This window comes from Fundulus heteroclitus, chromosome 2 (assembly GCF_011125445.2).
Source record: "Fundulus heteroclitus isolate FHET01 chromosome 2, MU-UCD_Fhet_4.1, whole genome shotgun sequence".
Taxonomy (NCBI): Eukaryota; Metazoa; Chordata; class Actinopteri; order Cyprinodontiformes; family Fundulidae; genus Fundulus; species Fundulus heteroclitus.
Window position 1 is genome coordinate 34,421,923 of NC_046362.1, and position 18,360 is coordinate 34,440,282.

Below are 18,360 nucleotides of genomic sequence, written 5' to 3' on the forward strand. Positions count from 1 at the left end.
ACTGCATTATTTTGGTTTTGTATTATTGTATAAGTAAGCACATGGTGAGCATTGTACAATCCAGAGTCAAATTCCATATGTGTATACACCTGGTAAAAAAAGCTGATTCTGAGATAGATAGATAGATAGATAGATAGATAGATAGATAGATAGATAGATAGATAGATAGATAGATAGATAGATAGATAGATAGATAGATAGATAGATAGATAGATAGATAGATAGATAGAACTGGGAGTGAGGGATTTAAAGGGGGGTGAAGGGCGTGAAAATGGGCGGTCGGCACGCGGTGATTGGAAAATCTTGCAGACACGCACGCGCCAATCATGTGATGAGTGTCGGTTACCGCGGGGAAGGAGGGGTCTCCTCCTCGCGAGCCTTTTGTGTTTCCAACTCTCACATCTCGCGTATCAATAATTGAGGCGCGCGCCAGAGAGCAGACGGAGCTTCCCCTCCCGCGCGCTGCTATGAGTGCTGCTGTCCGCTCGCTCGGCGCGCGACTCTCCCTCTGTGCGTTGTGGACCAGGAGCCGCTGACAGGTGAGACAGGAGGTGGAGACCAGGTGAGACTGGGACTGGACCGCAGCGTGCACAGACAATCTGTCCGGGTCGGAGTTTACTGTTACACCCAGAAGAACGGAGCGGCTCCTGCAGGTTTAAACTTCTGTTGCTGTTGTGTGTTTTTTTTTTTTTAATTAAAGAGGAACTATTCGGTTCTGTTTCTGGTTCGGCATGTTGGCGCTGTGCCTGCTTAGTGCCGTCTGGCTCGCGGCTGGCCCGGTTCGAGCTCAAAATGAGACCGAGCCCATCGTGCTGGAAGGGAAGTGTCTGGTGGTGTGCGACTCCAACCCGACCTCGGACCCAACGGGAACCGCGCTCGGCATCTCGGTGCGCTCCGGCAGCGCGAAAGTGGCTTTCTCCGCGGTCCGGAACACCAACCACGAACCTTCCGAGATGAGCAACCGGACCATGGTCATCTACTTTGACCGGGTGGGTGTAGAACATCTCCTGTGTTGGGTTTTAAAAGTCCAGGGAGTTGGTGTGAGTTGGTTCTATTCATCTCACAGGTGAATTCTGTATTTAAACAGAAGTTAATGTTTAGTTTTGCTGAAATAACCGTTAAGAACTATTATGATGATGACTATCATGATTATTATTATTACTTCATTTTTTTTGTGGTACATCGATCCGTAAAGCTTTTCCAAAAAATTTGTTTAACTCTAATATTATAGTGCAAGAAGCATTTATTAGTACAACACTGTTCATGCTAAAAAATGCATTATAAATAGGAAATATATAAAAAAATATATTTGATTTGTTTTCACTCTAGCAAAAAACAAAGATTTTGTTCAAATTGAATTAAATCAGACCAGTACTTTCATATAAAGTCTTATTCCCTTAGAGGTTTTGTTAACTTTTCCAGCGGCATGAATTTGGATATTACCATTTAAAATAATCAGCTAACTGCTGAGTTCCCAGGGCGGATCTCTGTGCCATAACAGCTGAAAAACTCCCAACAACAATTTAATTTAATTCCCTTAAAAGCCACTCTGTTACACATCATTCATAAAACCAGACAACCAGCTGCAGAAATCAAGGACATCATATGATTTGTTCTCTCTGAATTTCCCGTTAAATTTAAGGAAAAAAACTAAATGTGAGAATGTGGGGCGTTAAAGTTCTCAGCACACTGTTTTGGGAGTAATTATGGGGAAAATAAATGAAAAATAACACGTTGGGACGTCAGATTATTAAATAAAAAGGTTAATTTCCAAGGATAACTCAACTGTGCCATGATGGGAAATCATTAATGAAGACATTTTGAATTAAAAACACCTGAGTTAATCTAAATTTTGAGATTTTAAGCTAATTGTTTGTAGGATAAAAAAATTGCTTTTTTTCCTTTAATATTTTTATGTATTATTTTATTAAAAAATGTCATTATGATCTCAAAGAAACATTTAGATTTTCATGGAAAGCCAAATAAATCAATTTTATAATGAAATTCTCTTTCTTCTCTTCCAGGTTTTAGTAAACGTTGGGAGGAATTTCGACGAGGAACGAAGTAATTTCATCGCGCCGCGGAAAGGGATTTACAGTTTTAACTTCCACGTAGTCAAAGTCTACAACCGCCAAACCATACAGGTAGCTCTTTAATAAGCCTGTGTTAGTGTGTGTGCTGATGTGTGCGTGCATGCACCTGTTTGCTTTTTAGTCAAAGCGAAGTTTCACTCTGATCTGCAGCCGTTCTGTAGACGCTTTTCCCCGGAGATGAGGTCTGAGGCAGGTGTTAGCAGATGTGGGCCGATCGCCCGTCTCCCGCTGACCCAATCAGGATTGATCAATACATGCACCGAGGGCAAATGAAGCATGTGTTCCCAGCGGGAGGCCGAGGTGGGAATCTAGAAGAAGAACTGTGATGGTTTTTCTTAACAGGCACAAAAGGAAATGCTGTTTTTCCAAATTTCATTTAGTATTTTTCAGTTGAAAACAGAGGATAAACAGACCCAAACAGGAACTTTTATGTCAAAATAACATTTTGGACCACTTAAGGACCACGTTCACAACACCATAACTCTCTCCACTCTTTTGATGTGTCGACTGATTCAAAGCTCAGAAACCCATTTTTACCCTTTTCACGTGCTGGCGATGCTGCGCTACAAGCAAGCAGCAGTAATTACCACGTATCTCTTGCAAATTACACTGTTGTGTAATTATTATTGCCCCCCACCCCTCGAGGGTTTGGCGTCACAATGTTGCTGCTTTTACTTTATTATCGGGGGTCTAAATTAATGAGCCGAGCAGCAGCAGCAATAACTGGAGGAGCGGGCGATAATCAGCTGGAAGTCCACCGGTCATGGCTGCTTGACTCATGACACTGAGGTAATTAAGCCAGTCAGATCATGCAGAAAACGATGATTTCTGTCCTGATGTGTCGGCCATTAGCGCAGATTTGTTCCGAATCTGCAGCTTAAATTCATTTAACACGACTAAAACATCCAATCAGTTTAATTTTTACTCAATCTCCTGCCTGGAGGGCATCTTTTACTCAGGTTTTCTGCTCCTTTGAATATTTAAATGAGCAGAAACAGTTCAGTTCTGGCTTGAGACGGGCACGGGCTCTGCTCTGCTCCCAGCATCCAGCCGACGCGGCTCTCGCCCTGAAACCTGCGCCGCTCGTCCTCATCCGTCCTGCACATCTGCTGCGCTGAAAACTCCCACTGTTTAATTGCCTGAGAGGAGGCCACCGTGGCGCGCTCAGGAGATGAGAGGCAGCGGGAGGAGGAGGGTGAGTGTGGAGAAGCGAGCGGAAAGCAAGGAGAGCAAACCGGGATTGGAAAAGTTGGGGTGGATTTCAGGGATGGGTGGGGGGTGGGAGCAAAGATATTGGATAAACAAATAATTGTAGAAGATGGAAGGAGGAGGAGGAGAAGGTTCAGAGAGCGAAGAAGAAGGCCAGACATCTGTGGAAACGATTGATTAGCGGTTCTTGGATGTGGAGGAGAGAATGAAGAGTTTGCTTTCTTTCCTTACCTGGATATTTGGATATGGATATGTTAGAGGTGGTAGATGCAATCCTTTTTTCCTTCCAATTATACAAAAGTGTTGCAAACGGCAGATATTTGATCTGCCTGCGATGTGACCCCTCAGCTCTGCCTGTCTCCACTGACGGAGAACTAATTTACTGTGTTTCTGCATATCAAACCCACATCTTACTTCAGATACACTGTTTTTATCTCCCTTGCTTACAGCAGCCCCTTAACAAACATGAATGAATAAATTCACTGATTTTGGAGCTTCTTCTGCCCATTCTGCTGGTTGGTCGTCAAAACTCAAGAAAATCTCAGGTTTTTTCTTCTTGCTTGACTTGGAAGATCGGAAGATAAAAGCACTTTCTAAATGCGGATTCCTTTTTGTTGCTGATACTGATTTCCTTTTAAGATCATAACTCGTTCCTAGTCATTAAAAATGCCTGTAAAGTTTCCAAGAAATTCTTACTTTTGAAATATTGGAGATCCAGCAATCCAGCTTTGTTTGAAATTTCTTTTGAGGTCTGATCTGCCGATTCAGATTTTACAGATTAATTTTTGTTTTATTCCAAGGGGTGTCACACATGAAAAAACGAGCATACCATTTATTATTATTGTTATAGGTATTAATTTAAAATCCTGCAGGAAAAGAATAAATTGCAAGAATGACCCTGTTTGTGTATTAAAGCCTTCCTAACCTTTATCTGATTTTTCATGAAACTCAAAACAAGGAAAATCAAAGAGCTTGCTGCTGCTTGATGCATTTATAGACGGAAAATAGTTAAAGTTGGTAGTTTATTTGATTGAATAAGAATTGTCTTTTCTGCATTTGACCCGATAATCACCAAACAACTGACTGCTTGGTGCGTTAGCATTACACTCTACACCGTTCAGCCATTTTTATAGTATGCTGGGGGACGGTGTAATGAACAACCAATGACTGATCCACTTGTAGCTTCAGAATTCTTTAGCTCGGACTACAAAATCGCAGCAAGAAAATAAAAATGGCGGATTTACGAAATTAATAAGCGGGAAGTCCATGACCTTGTTTAGCAGCTCCATAGCAAGAACTATGACGAAATTGTTATAAAAAGAAAAGAAAACGTAATAGAGAATTCAGAAAGATGAACGGCTTGAAAAACTTGACCCAGAAAGAATATAAAAATATCTACAAATCACCTGAATACTTTTAGATTTTCTGCATTCCTATAGACTCCTCACCCTGCCTGCAGGCAGAATTCTCGCAGTATTTGTAGATTCACAAACAGATGAGAATCCGTCTTGTTCTGCTACCACCTCAACAGTTCGAGGAACGACCTGGCACGAGTCAGCCAATCACGTTGCAGTATAATGGTTTAAGGCGGGACAAACAGCTGTGACGAAAGCAAGAGGTGCCGAGCTCACAGCCCAACCAAAATGAAAATGGCAGCACAGTAGGACACACACATAGCTGCTGCTATCACATCTGTTTTTTTTTTTCAGAATCCACAATGTCTTCTTTAAGAGAAGAACAGCTAGAAGCACTTTGCGCATTTTTGAATGGCAGAGACGTTTGTGCCTGCTAATGACATTTTTGATTTGAGACCGTAACTGGCTTAAACCCAACTTTAGTAGGCGGGCTCGGAAAGTGCTGCTGAATGTCCCTCTTGTGCCCGAACGGATTCAATCGGACCAGGCCCAGGCTGGTAATTTGTAGAACTAAACCAAGCGTGCCACACATTATCGATCTGGCTTGCCAGGTTAAGAGGCCCCAAGTACACAACAAAATATGGATTGTGTATGATGCACCTGCTTCCATTGATTGCCTCGTCAAGCGTCTGTGCACCAGCCAATCTGCATCAGCACCTCATCCTTCCATCCCACAACACTTTGCTTCTAAGGCGCTCCCCACTCATGAATGCTCCTGCTCTTCAGCTGAGCTTCGACCCTCCTCCACCACATCTCCTCCTTCACGCCCTCAAGCTTCACCTGATTACTTTACCTCTACGGCTTCCACCACCAGTGTCCGGACCCGGGGGAAGATTTCTCTAATCCTAATCCTAAAATGAAAATCCAAGCTCATAGACATTCGGAGCTTTCATATCTGCAGAATCAAACCAGCAGAAGCTTCTTTCTTGGTTGGCACCCTCAGAGATGCTTCACCGTGGTCAGAGTCACATGTTCCAGCAGCTTCCAGTTCATGTGAGGCTTGACGTTTGGTGGTTACTTGATTGTCTGTCAACATAACCCAATTTTCTTACATCTAGAGCAGTTTGGTTGTTTGGTTGTTTTTCCAGACCTTGATGGAATGGCAAAAATCCAACAAGCTAGTTGGATTGTATGTCTGACTTAATGTTGTTGGTATTGGTGATTGTTTAGAAACCGCCCAAAAATACTTTCCCAGTTTGTGTAAAGCTACAAATCTCCTTACATCTCCACAGAGTTCTTTGGGCTTTTTCATTGTTCTCAGTGTTGCTTGATCCACAAAGTGCTGTCTTGTAAATCCTTTTTATGCTGCAATGAGAAGCCACCTGCCGCCCAGCTTCTTGTGACTTTTAAACACTTTAACCGAGTCTCTGTCACAGGGATCAAGAAAGCACTTTTGGGATTCACCAGTTGAGTCGGTCTAGCTGAAAACTGTCCGGCTAGCTGATTTATTGCGGAACTTACCACATTTATTATTTAGAAAAACCTGACAAAGCTAACTAAACACCAACCAGCAGTGTCCAATACTCAGCATGATAGATTAGAGAGGGTGATCTGAAATGATCTCTCCTAAAATCACATTTAGCATTTTGCTAGCAGTTGAGAAGCAGAAGGTTTTGTGGTGAGAATTGGGGATATTTTTGCAGATGTATTGTGAATGTTGGAACACTCAGCTCAATATTCATAAAGGCCTTGTGTCAAAGCAGGCTTGGACTGGTGGGAGTTGCACAAAGAGCTCCTCTAAAATGCCCTCGCACTGCGTGTGTCATGAGCCTTTGTGTCGCCAGGATTTTCCTAAAGGGGCTGCTTAAGATTGCTGGTCACACACTGCCTTCATTATACGATGTTTACCTTTGAGGTAACACTGCCAGTGACTTGAAACTCATTTTCACTGTGTTGTCCAGATTACACATGCTACTTTATTCTAATGTGGTATCTCAATCCTCGGGCAAAAATAAACATGCTCCATTTCTGAAAAATGTGGAATATTGAGAAATGGATTCTGGTGTTTAAGGTTGTTGAAATGTGTAGTCTAAAAGAAGATTAGGGTGGTCATTGATAAGTGAGATGTCTAAATAAAAATGTTCCTTTAATTTGTTGAGCATTGTATATGAAGCAGGTGAGAAAACACTTGTATGGCTCTGATTTCAATTCAGAGCCATTCAAGTCTTTTGTAAATGACTATAAATCGATTTAAACAATCAATTTGAATTTACAGATTTAATTTTTGGAAAAAAGGTATTTTATTTTGCCAAATGTACTCATTGGGCTTCCATGAGGAGAATAGCATGCAATGCTGAATATATATTTAGGAAAATAAAAAAGTGTCAAGATTTTGTAAAAAGGAAACTTTTTTTTTTACCATAATATGAAACACTTTAGAACGCTGGAGATAGGCACCAGCAACCCCCGCGACCCCATGAGGGACTAAGCGGTTTAGAAAATGGATGGATGGATGAAACACTTTAATTAACTTTTTTAAAGTTAGTTTGAAGTTACAGAAGTGAAATGAAGTCTGTTCTTTGCTCATTGTGTAAAACCACTAGCAGCAAACATTTTGTCATATTTTCATTGTTTACAGTGGCAGGGCCGCCATCTTGTTTTATAAGCATGTTTCACTGCTTGTATTTAAATGCACTTTAAGGTCAACTCCCAGACGAAATGCTAGACATAAAAGCAAGTTTTAAAATAATTGATTTAACTTATTTTTGTGAAAGTAAAAGGAGAAAAAACTCAAGTAATTGGAGTTGGTATAATAAAACCAGGATTAAGCCCAATGAGTGCATTTGTAAAATAAAATCCTGATTTTCCAAAAATAAATCTTAAAAAATTGTAAATTCGAATTAATCGATTAAATAGATTTGTCATCCAGCCCTAATGCTTTAGAGATTCGACCAGCCGAAAATCCGGCTCCTCCTGGGCATTGCTTTAGCAACCCCAAATTTTGTTATTGGGAACTTGCTGTGAAAGCACCAATAGGTCTGTAGTTATTGTCAGGAGGGAGTGGTAAAAGATATTGTCATTTTTAAATCTATATAATTGCAAGTGTCATTACAAAAGTAGAGTGACAGACTAAAATAACATTTTAGATGCAGCTCACTGGGGGGCTGTGCTAGTTTTAAAACGGGCTTGAGGGCACCACATGTGGCCCTAGGGGGCTACCTGGTGCCCGTGGGCACCGTGTTGTTGACCCCTGCTCTAAAGTTACTTTCGAGGGTTTCCTCTTAAAGGCTCAAGTGGATCAGCCCAGTCATCTATGTGCTGTAGTTTGAGAGCTCTATCAAAGTACTCCTCATATCTCAACTAAAACCTAGTGTCACAACTCTGCAACCCCACCACTACCAGACATTAACATTGACAGCAGTCCAACCTTCCATGTAAGACTGATCCTGGGTCTCTGCCATTGAGCCCATCAGCTCCACCACCTTCAATTGGAAAAGGTTACACTAATGAGGATCGCTCTTAGATACCAGCTTACTATATCCTAGACCAGGGGTCGGGAACCTTTTTGACTCAGAGAGCCATGAAAGCAAAAAATCTGGAAATTCATTTCAGTGAGAGCCAATAGGGTAGTTCACGCGTGACGTCACATGTGACGTCACGCGTCACGACGTCCGCGCTACTTCCGGGTCCCGCTTGTAGGCAAACACAGGACTGTTCTCGCATTCTATCATTACAAAACGGGTGAATTAGAGCGTGCTTTTAGTTAGTTTATTTTCTAAATGTAAACAGTGCCTACGACTTGTTGTGCTCCCGGTTGCACACAGAGGCATTCCAATTCGTTGGATGTACGTTTCTTTCGTTTACCGAAGGACAAAGAAAGACAAAAGAAATGGATATTTTCAATGAAGAAAGACCCAGGCACACGATCCCAGTCGACTGGGGGAGCCATCACACCCCGACAGAATGTGCAGTCTACACTTCATCTCCGGTAAATACAACTTAATTTTGCACTGGTCATTGTTCTACTGAAATAGCGGCGGAGGGGAGTTGGCGATCGCTAGACGGGACCGGAAGAAGCAGAGCCGCAGACTGCAGCAGCAGCTGCTGCAGTCTGCGGCTCTGCTTCTTCCGGCGGCTGCATTACGCCCTGGTTTACGCGCGCTAGTACTTCTGTGTTTCCGCTGCAACGTTGCCGACACCTTCACCCATTTTAATAAGACAAAAACACCTAAATAATCATTTGTGAACAATTTTTTTTAACCTACCGGGCGGGTCTTCCTCTCTGCTGATGAGCGGTCTGTGTCCGTGAACATCCATCCATTTTCTGACCCGCTTAATCCCTCATGGGGTTGCGGGGGTTTCTGGTGCCTATGTCGCGATATCAACCATCAACTTACTCTTAAAACGATCTTGTGATACGTTATCTAAAGAAGAAAAATACGTCGAGAACTTGTCGTTTCCTTTGTTTGCGCCCGCCTTCTGTTTTCCAGTCCGGCGCGCATGCGCGAAAAACCCGGATGAAAACAATAGCGGTGATATTTTGTTTTATCTGCGAGCCAGATGAAATTATCAAAAGAGCCATAACTGGCTCGCGAGCCATACGTTCCCGACCCCTGTCCTAGACAGTAACTCATGGCATGTGAGGGGTTGACTGATGGCAAGCAGTGCATCAATCTTAGCAAGTAGATATATAGCACAACCATTCCAAATTAGCTAGCACAGAGACATCATTTGTGGCGCTTCCTAGTGACAGTATCTTAGCTAACACTTATGACTTATGATTGGCTAAAAGTCGCTGACCATTTTCAGTTACTTTGCCATCTGGTGACAAAGACATTTCTAGCCCATCAGTCTTGTTAAATATGGCATTGGGGACAGCAAAAAAGAGATAATACCCCCTTCATTGTTTTTTTATGTTACTTTAGATGGAAGACTGGGGTTTTGTGTAGCACAATGTCAAATTTAGAACTTAATAATGTCATGGCCAAATTAGCATCTTTATAGTTAAGTGATCTGATTTTTGAGACAACACTAGTTCCAATCTCTGCTCAAGGAGACTGGACCAATCTGTCTTCATCCTGATTAACTGGGCCGTTAGATGGCTTTGGTGTGGAAATGTTCTGGAATGATTTGTGGATTGTTTCGATGCGGTAAGAACCTTCCTGGCACAAAAGGAGCAAAACTATCTCAAACTCAAAGACGAGAAGTGGGTTGTGAAACTTTTGTTTCTCACTATGACTGTCCAGATAAGACTGGGCATCTCAACAAGCTTAATCTGCAGCTGCAGGGAGCAGGACAAACTATTTTATACATAGGGATGGGTACCTTTCATGTTTGAACCGATATGGTACAAATACCCAGTACCTGGGAATCAGCATCGGTACTTAATGGTACCTATTTTTGGTACGTTTGTGTGTTTATGTGGGAATAAATGTTATTTTAATAATGAAATCCTAAAATGATTGAATTTAACATATTTATTTCTCAATATATAAAGTTGCTTGGATCTAGAAATGAACTTTATGAAATTATTTATTAATTTTTATATATGGCCTGAATCCACAGCACATAAAATAAATGTTTACCAAAACGACAGTTGTCGAAGGCACACAGAGTGAACGAGGTGATGAGGGATTGAAGCTGTAAACAAATCCAGGGAATATTTTAATGCAGTTTCAGAGAAACAAAAAGACTATATTAAAAATATACTTTATCCCTCTTTGTAATTCAGGGCGGGATACATTTGCAATGTGGAAACAGAGTGGGTCTCCTCTCGGCTCTCTTTGCTCCGACTGCAGGCGGGTTTCAGGACAAAGCAGCAGCTGTCTACCTGTGAGACGGGGCTTGGAGAAGTGGGAAGGAGCTCACCACTCCCTCCTAACAATAACTACAGAACTATTGGTGCTTTCACAGCAAGTCCCCAATAACACTGAAGAAAGTCGCTAAATTTTTCGCTATTCGCTTTAAAAAAAAAGGTTGCTTTTTTTTCGTAATGGGTTTGAAATGTTGCTAAATTGGCAGCCGTGACTAGGTGCTTCTTCAGATTAGAAGTATTCCCCACACTAGTCTTGTTCTTCACGTCACAACCATTGCAGCAAGTTGAGTCTGGAGCGCATGTTGACAATTGGAGCCATACTTTCGAGTGCTTTCTGTCAGCTGTGCTTGCTTTGTTTACTGGACCAGCGGCCTACTGATGTCATCAATCTCTTGGGCGTGCAATGCTGTGTTCATGTCCGGCAATATCGCTCACTCTTGATGCGATGTGCTTAGGTACCAAAATATGGTACCGTTTGATTTTCACCAAATTCGATACCATCCCTATTTTGTCCAAATGCTGAATGAATGCTGGCTGTTTTCTCCAAGCGATGTTGAAGCTTCCACCTTCTGTCATTTCAAACACCTCAGGGAGATCGTCTGCTCAGTGCAGCATCAGCACCAAGGAAATAAGCAGATACATCCGAACACTTGAGACAGAACTCACATTGTATGTTTTAGGACTTTAAGGTGTAGGCCTATAGACTTTTTTTCTATTCTGATCAAACCAGAAAGCTTCATGGACTAGTTGTCTCCCTTTAACATGCAGGACACCGGGGATTGATATCAAATGTATTGTTAATGCTACGGTTGGTATGGCACACCAACCTCGGGGGGGATTTTAGATGGCCTCCCTGTCAGAAAGGTTGCCAACCGCTGTCCTAGATTCATCTCGTACCAAGAATAGGCATCAGAAACACTGTCTTCCAACACGTCAGGCTCTTTACATTTGGGTCAATACCAAACGCTACAAGGTCTCCATTTTTCTGTATTTATCCAAGTGTCATACACGCCTGACACGCATTGATGGAAAACAGCAAACAACAGTTTCTTTCTCCTTTTGAATGGGCCTGTTGGCCTTTAGTTCTGCCTTTTGAAGAAGAAATTCTGCTGTTTTGCCAGTGAGTGCATTTCTTGGTCTGGAGAATTAACTTATGAAACATTTGCTTTTCACTTTTACACCATCAAGCCATATTTTCTCTATAGTTAATATTATTTGTTTTATGCCCAGCAATGCTTCTATGTTTCTCTTTGAGATTCTTGAAAAAAATCAAACCATTTAGATCCAGATTACTGTGTCACAACCATTAGAAATAATTTTAACAAATTATTTTGCCTTTCAAAATCTATGAAATGGATCTATAAATCCATTTTGGGATGGATTTATAGATCTAACATGTTGCCTTTTACCTGTTTGATGCCAAACATAATGTGAAGCCATGCTTTCTGATCTTTGCAGAAAAGGTCATGGTGATCATACATAACATGTAAATTGATATTCATTGATGGCAACACTAATAAGAATCCAGGAGGGCAGAACAGCGCTTCAAAAATTATCCCAAAAGGTCAAATATAAACTCTCACCTTTTGGTCACATTCATTATCTTTTTCTTTTTTTTTTTAATAAATCTATTTGTAAGTAAAACATGGCAGCCGAGTTGTCTGAAATTATCTTGTGATGGGAGATAAAGATTCAAAATGCATAAATGTAAAAGAAGCAGCCTTTTAAATCATGTGTAGCAATTACAGACAAATAACTATGATAATTATCTTATAAAGAAGGATTTCTCTGCACGGTTTGGGATGAGCGATAACAGAGAAGAAGCTCTTTAATTTCCTTTCATCCCATTACTGGAGACAAGCTGTGAACCCAACTCACTGCTGCTTGTCTAAATGGATCCTCTGTCGAACTTTAAACCAGAATCTCTTTTCAGAATTGATTTATTTTCCTTACAGGGACTAGATTTTTGCTGCCAAAAGGGAGACGGGTTCCCACAATGTGGCTAAATAAACAGATTTATGTGAATTATGAGTAATGTAGGCTCACAAACAAAGAGCGTAGAAGCCAGATGCTTAGTTTGATTTTTATCCAATAGATGCGTGTTTAGTCAGAGTTTGGCAGAACATTATAGACGGTGGATTTTTGCTCATATGTGAAAAAAAATTGATGATGATGGGAATGTTTCTGTTTTATATTTAATGTTTAATCATATTAAGTATTATTTTCAAGCATTATTCGACCATTGCCTCAGTCTAAGGTCCATAATTTTGGTTATTTTATAATGGATGGAAGCACATTTATTACTATTTGGTGCATTCTTTAATTATTCTTTCCTTTCCTTCAGGATTCCTGGTTCAGTACTCCCACTGCATTGAAAAAAATCCCTATAAAAAACATGTTTCAACATGCACAGCTCAAACCAGAGCAGTGTGACTTTATGTTGGTATAGATACATGTTGGAGTATACACCCCAGTGGCAAGAAAGTCCCCAAATCTCCCTTTAGATTAATTTTTTTTTGGTGAAAGGACTGAGAAAGGGGCGTCTCTGTCAGTCTGCCCCAGGGCAGCTGTGGCTACTAACACAGCTGACCACACCAGGGTCTGAATGAGTGAATGACTGATTCTAGTGTAAAGTGGACCAGTTAAAGCGCTGTACAAGTACAAGTACAAGCTATTTACCATTTTCTGCAAAGTCTTAAGTAGTACGTTATTTTTAGATTTTGGCCGGAGTTTATGTGAGGATTTTTGATTTGAAGTAGAGAGATGGTTTTGTTCGACTAAAATAAAACATTCAGTGGATATGCTGTGTTTTATTGAATCACACGGTGCGTATTTGAATTATATGGTGCGTTAATTAACGTGTCGGTGGGGGCTGGAGTGACAGAGACAGACTAACGGGAGGTAATGCTCAGAAGTTCAGAGGGAGCAGGATTAAAAATAGTCTCAGACGGGGCTCTAATAGCAGGGGTGTCACAGTCCAGTCCTTGAGGGCTGGTGTCCTGCAACTTTTAGATGATTTTTCTTGTCCCTGGTCCAACACGTCTGCATAAAAAGACTAAATTGCCTCCTCAGCATGCAGTCGAGCTCTAAAGCCCTGCTAGTGACCCAATCATTTGATTCAGGTGTGTTGAAGCAAAGACTTATCTAAACGTTGAAGGACATTTGCCCCCGAGGACTGAGGCAACGTTGAAGCTGTGTACAAGAAGGGACAGAGTAGATGGTATTTGTTAATGAAGCTCAGGTTCTTCACTGTTTAAAGCAAGAAGCTGCATATCTTCTACAAGTCTGTTCTTTTCTGGCATCATCTGTTGGCGTAGCAGCATCAGAGCCAGGGACATATCGCTCCTTTTCTTACCTTTTAGCCTGTTAAATGTTTTGTTATATGTTGTAGTTTACTGTTCTGTCTGTTTGTTTTACGACAAGTGTTGGAAACCAAAGTCAAATTCTGTATTGGTACCCACAAACTTGGTGAAGAAAGTTGACGTTTCATTTCCCTTCAGGATTAAGAAAGTATTTTTAATTGAATTGATTTTCAAGTTTGATGCCTGTTGTTCTGTTGAGATGCACAGGATCTTTTTTTGATTTAACATACAGCTAAACAGTTAAATTAATAATTCAATAGGACTAGACGGTATGGCCAAGACTTATATCACAATATATTTCTTAATTTCTGTTGATACGATATAATTATGATATCAATATAAATAAAATAATAGTCTCAGAAACACTGCAAAAAATGCCCTCAACAGATGCCTGTACAAACTTGTGACAATTATTTGCCATGTTTATAAATCTCGTCCAAGGTAACATTTTAGAAATATTTGCTTTAAAACAATACAACACAAACTTACGTAAAAACCAGAATGTCAGTCAGTGACAAACACTGTAATCATAGACTGTGGTGTATATTGAAATATAGGAAATGTCATATCACCTTTATTGACAAAGGTATAGCACAATATATATTGACATTGAATTATTGTACACCCCTATAATTAAATTTTGATCAGTTTTATCATGAAAAACTATTATTTTCTTAATACTATTGGGGCATTTTCTGCTTTCCAAATACGTATTTATTTTGTAATGTGTTCTGACTGATGCGCACTTCCATCTCTTTCTGAGGCTGAACCCACATGAGGGTGGCTGTGTTGCGAAGAGTCGGAGTAATTACATATGGTAGACTGTGGTGAGGAGGAGTGGTTACATGTTCCCACAGTGGGTAATTAATTGACCTTCTGTCGATACGAAAAGTACCCAGTACATGTTGCTGGAATAAGATTGACATCAGATAACCAAGGAGTGAAATGACCACCGTCAATTTTAGTTCGTTTTTGGCAAAATTGTTGAAAATTCAAAGACGCATCATGTTCAATTTTAAATAAATCTGCAACCACCGCCGGGGCGGTACCCGGAAATCTATATAATTTATATTATGTGTTATTGTAAGACATAAAGGGCTGCACAGTGGCACAGTAGGTAGCACTGTTGCCTTGCAGGAAGAAGGTCCTGGTTTGACCTGGGTTCTTTCTGCATGGAGTTTGCATGTTCTCTCTGTGCATGTGTGGGTTCTCTCCAAGTTCCCACAGTCCAAAAACATGACAATTAGGTTAATTGGTTACTCTAAATTGTCCTTAGGTGTGAATGTGTGTGTGCATGGTTACTTGTCCTGTACTGTATATCTTTGTGTTGATAGACTTCTGACCTGTTAGAGTGGACCCTGCCAATCGCCCTGTCACTGCTGGAGATGCAACCCCCCCCTTCCCCCCCGCCCCTACATGAATAATGGATGAGGTAGAAATAATAGCATAGAAAATGGATGGATGTCTCTTGCAAAAAAAGAACACTTGAAATACTATTTTACTAACAGTTTAGTGTTTACTATTACTAATGGATGGATGGATAAAAACATGCCTATTGTTGTTGGTCTAGTAGAGCTAAAAAATATCTGCAATATTTAGGGTTATCTAAACATTTCAGGTTATATCTGCTAGCTTTACTTTGCTATGATGGATGTAGTTACGATTACTTTAAATTTTCTTATAAAATTCACATTTTAGCATCTTAGCAACTAAAGATAAACCACTGAGGGCAATAAGAGTTAATACAAGTCGCCAAATAAATTTGTGACATGCAGGGTATCAATGCTTTATAACATCCAACCAACTATTGCATCAAAGCAGTCCTCTGACACTGATATTGCAAGATGACTATGATTTGATATAAAATATTGCCTAAAAGTGCAATATATTTCGCCAGTCATTTAAGAAAGTTAAATTCAGAGGTGGGTAGAGTAGCCAAAAATTGTACTCAAGTAAGAGTAGCACTACTTCAACATGTTTTTACTCAAGTAAAAGTAAAAAAGTATTCAGTAAGAAGGCTCCTCAAGTACTGAGTAACTAATCATAACAGTTGATGGTGTAATATTTAAAAACTATGTAATCGGACACACAAAAATATAAGGTTATGTGCAAAATATGGTATTTTAGAGACAAAAAATACACTAAATACAAAATAAAAACACATTTCTAAATCATTGTTTCAACTTTAAACTTGAAAGCAATACTTACAGCAGATAATGTATATACAGTGTGTTAGAATAGTACAAAGTACTTCCAATAACGACATCTGCTGTTTACTGTACATTCATCTGACCTCCAAATGGCTCAATGAGCTCAACAGATAAAAAATAACATTTAAATAACAAAGCTTGTGTACAAATAAGAAGTCTCACTTTAACATAAACTTTAAGTGTTTGTCTCTCTGGTGCATTTTTGGTTAATACTTGTTTGTTCTTTATTTATGAAGTAGGTAGAGAAGCCAGACATTTTACTTAAGTAAGAGCAGGAACACTTAAGTAATATGACTTAAGTGAAACTAAACAAGTACAGTGCAGGAAAACTACTCCTAAAAGTACATATTGCTGAAAAAGTTACTCTAGTAAATGTAACTAGTTACTACCCACCCTTGGGGAAATGTTAATTTTATAGTGATTGATTGCACATAGAGTAAAATATTTTAAGCTTTTATTCCTTGTAATTTAAATGATTATGGCTTAAAAGGTGAAGAAAACCAAAAATTCAGTGTTAGCTCCATTAGCAAGTCTTTAGGAAATGTTGTCACTACTTATTCTAATTTCAAGAGCTGCACCTTTCTTGCTCATCCTGAATGTTGTGGATCGGCAGTGAAGTGTTTCATCAAGGCGTGCAAGAGGGACGAAGAAATGAAAAGCATTAGATAACCAAGAGGTCAAATCTGTGCTCTGCAGCTCTGGACCATTAGATCGTGAGTCACTCTGCCGACAGAGTTGAATATATCCCAGCAGATCCTGCAGCACTCAGATGGTTGAAACGTTTTTGCACATTTATTGTATATTTGCAACAACTGTTTAAACCCATAAATATGCTAAATGTTTATGTTTTAGGATCTGTTCCAAACAGGGGAGTCAAACTGTGCCCCTCGTCCAACATATCTGAATCAAATAACTTAATTACCTCCTCAGCATACAGCCAAAATGTATAGAGCTCTGCTAATGACCTAGTTATGTGATTCTGGTGGTTTAAGCAGAGATGCATTTCAAATATGCAGGACATCAGCTCTCATGGAAACCTGCACATTAGTAGGTGAATTAGAAAATCTGTTGTGGTGGAACCAAATTAAAGTTTACACTGCTGGATAATAAATGCAGATATTGCTCAGTTTAAGAAAATAATAGTTTTCTTTCAGTTTAAATGAAGGAGTCTTGGACATTTATTCTGGACAAAGCAGTGTCATTTAGAGAGCCTGAAACAAACCTTATCCAGTAGGTTGTTCTGTCAGACTGATTCGAAATGAGAATGACTTCTTTACGTCCTGCAGGGAGCGGAGAGGCTTACTGCAGAGGGACATTATTATGAACAATGAAAGCTTCCATCATGTGGAGTACAGTCTAAAAGTCGGGTAAAGACCGTCTTCACTGTGTAGAAGACTTAGAGGAAAATTCCCTAAATTCTGAATCTATTTTGTTCCTTTTTAAAAGTGTCAATCCAGAAGTCTACTTTGAAAGTCATGATTTTACTGCAGACATTTCTACAGAGGTCAGACTTTGGTTATAAAATCTGCAAAAACCACCAATTTTAAGATGGATAAACTGATGGTGGGATGGTTAGGTGTTGGATAGATGATGCATGAACAGATGGATGTATGAAAGGAGAGAAACTACATTTAGACATTTGCACAGAGAAAATCAATAGAAAAACAAATATATTTTCCAATATATATATATATATATATATATATATATATATATTTTCCAATATATATATATATATATATATATATATATATATATATATATATATATATATATATATATACATAATGAATTGAATTGAATTGAAAATGCTTTCTTTTTCTCTTTTCATCTAACCAGAGAAAACTTTTTTTAATCACACTTCTGATTAACTACGTAGGAACTCTGAAAATAGAACATGCTAGATATTGATGTATTTCGCTTGTTGAATTGTTGTACGGTACACGAGTTGCACAAGTAGGACACGGCCATACACTAATGAAAAGAGTACTGTGATAAGTAAACATGGCAATATTACATTTCCATATGTTTTTTAAATTTGTGAATAGCTAACAGGCCTTTATTAAACAAAATTAAAATGTATTGTTGATTCTTCTACTAAAAGTGAAACGTGCATTAAAGTGGACATAATTCTTTTTAGTTCTTCCTTTTCAAATTGAAATTATTCAGCTGTGGTCTGTACTAAGTAGAACTGCCATGCTTTGGTCTCAACTCCTCGTTTTTGTTGCCCCACAGCCCCTCTGTCACCCCTGAGCAACTCGTTTTGGTGCTGTCTCTTTAAATTTCAAGGAGGCACTTCACATCCTGCCCCCCTCC

The 18,360-nt window shown here is 39.6% G+C and overlaps 1 protein-coding gene across 1 annotated transcript in view; it reads left to right on the forward strand.

Annotated features, from left to right (window-relative positions):
- Positions 1–387: 387 nt before the first annotated feature.
- cbln1 (cerebellin 1 precursor) overlaps positions 388–18,360 on the forward strand; it is a 34,952-nt gene continuing 16,979 nt past the window's right edge. Inside the window, exons 1-3 of the mRNA XM_036126133.1 lie at positions 388–539; positions 701–989; positions 2,025–2,144. Of these exons, the coding sequence (XP_035982026.1) occupies positions 732–989; positions 2,025–2,144 (378 nt within the window). The 5' untranslated portion in view covers positions 388–539; positions 701–731. The remainder of the gene's footprint in view (positions 540–700; positions 990–2,024; positions 2,145–18,360) is intronic.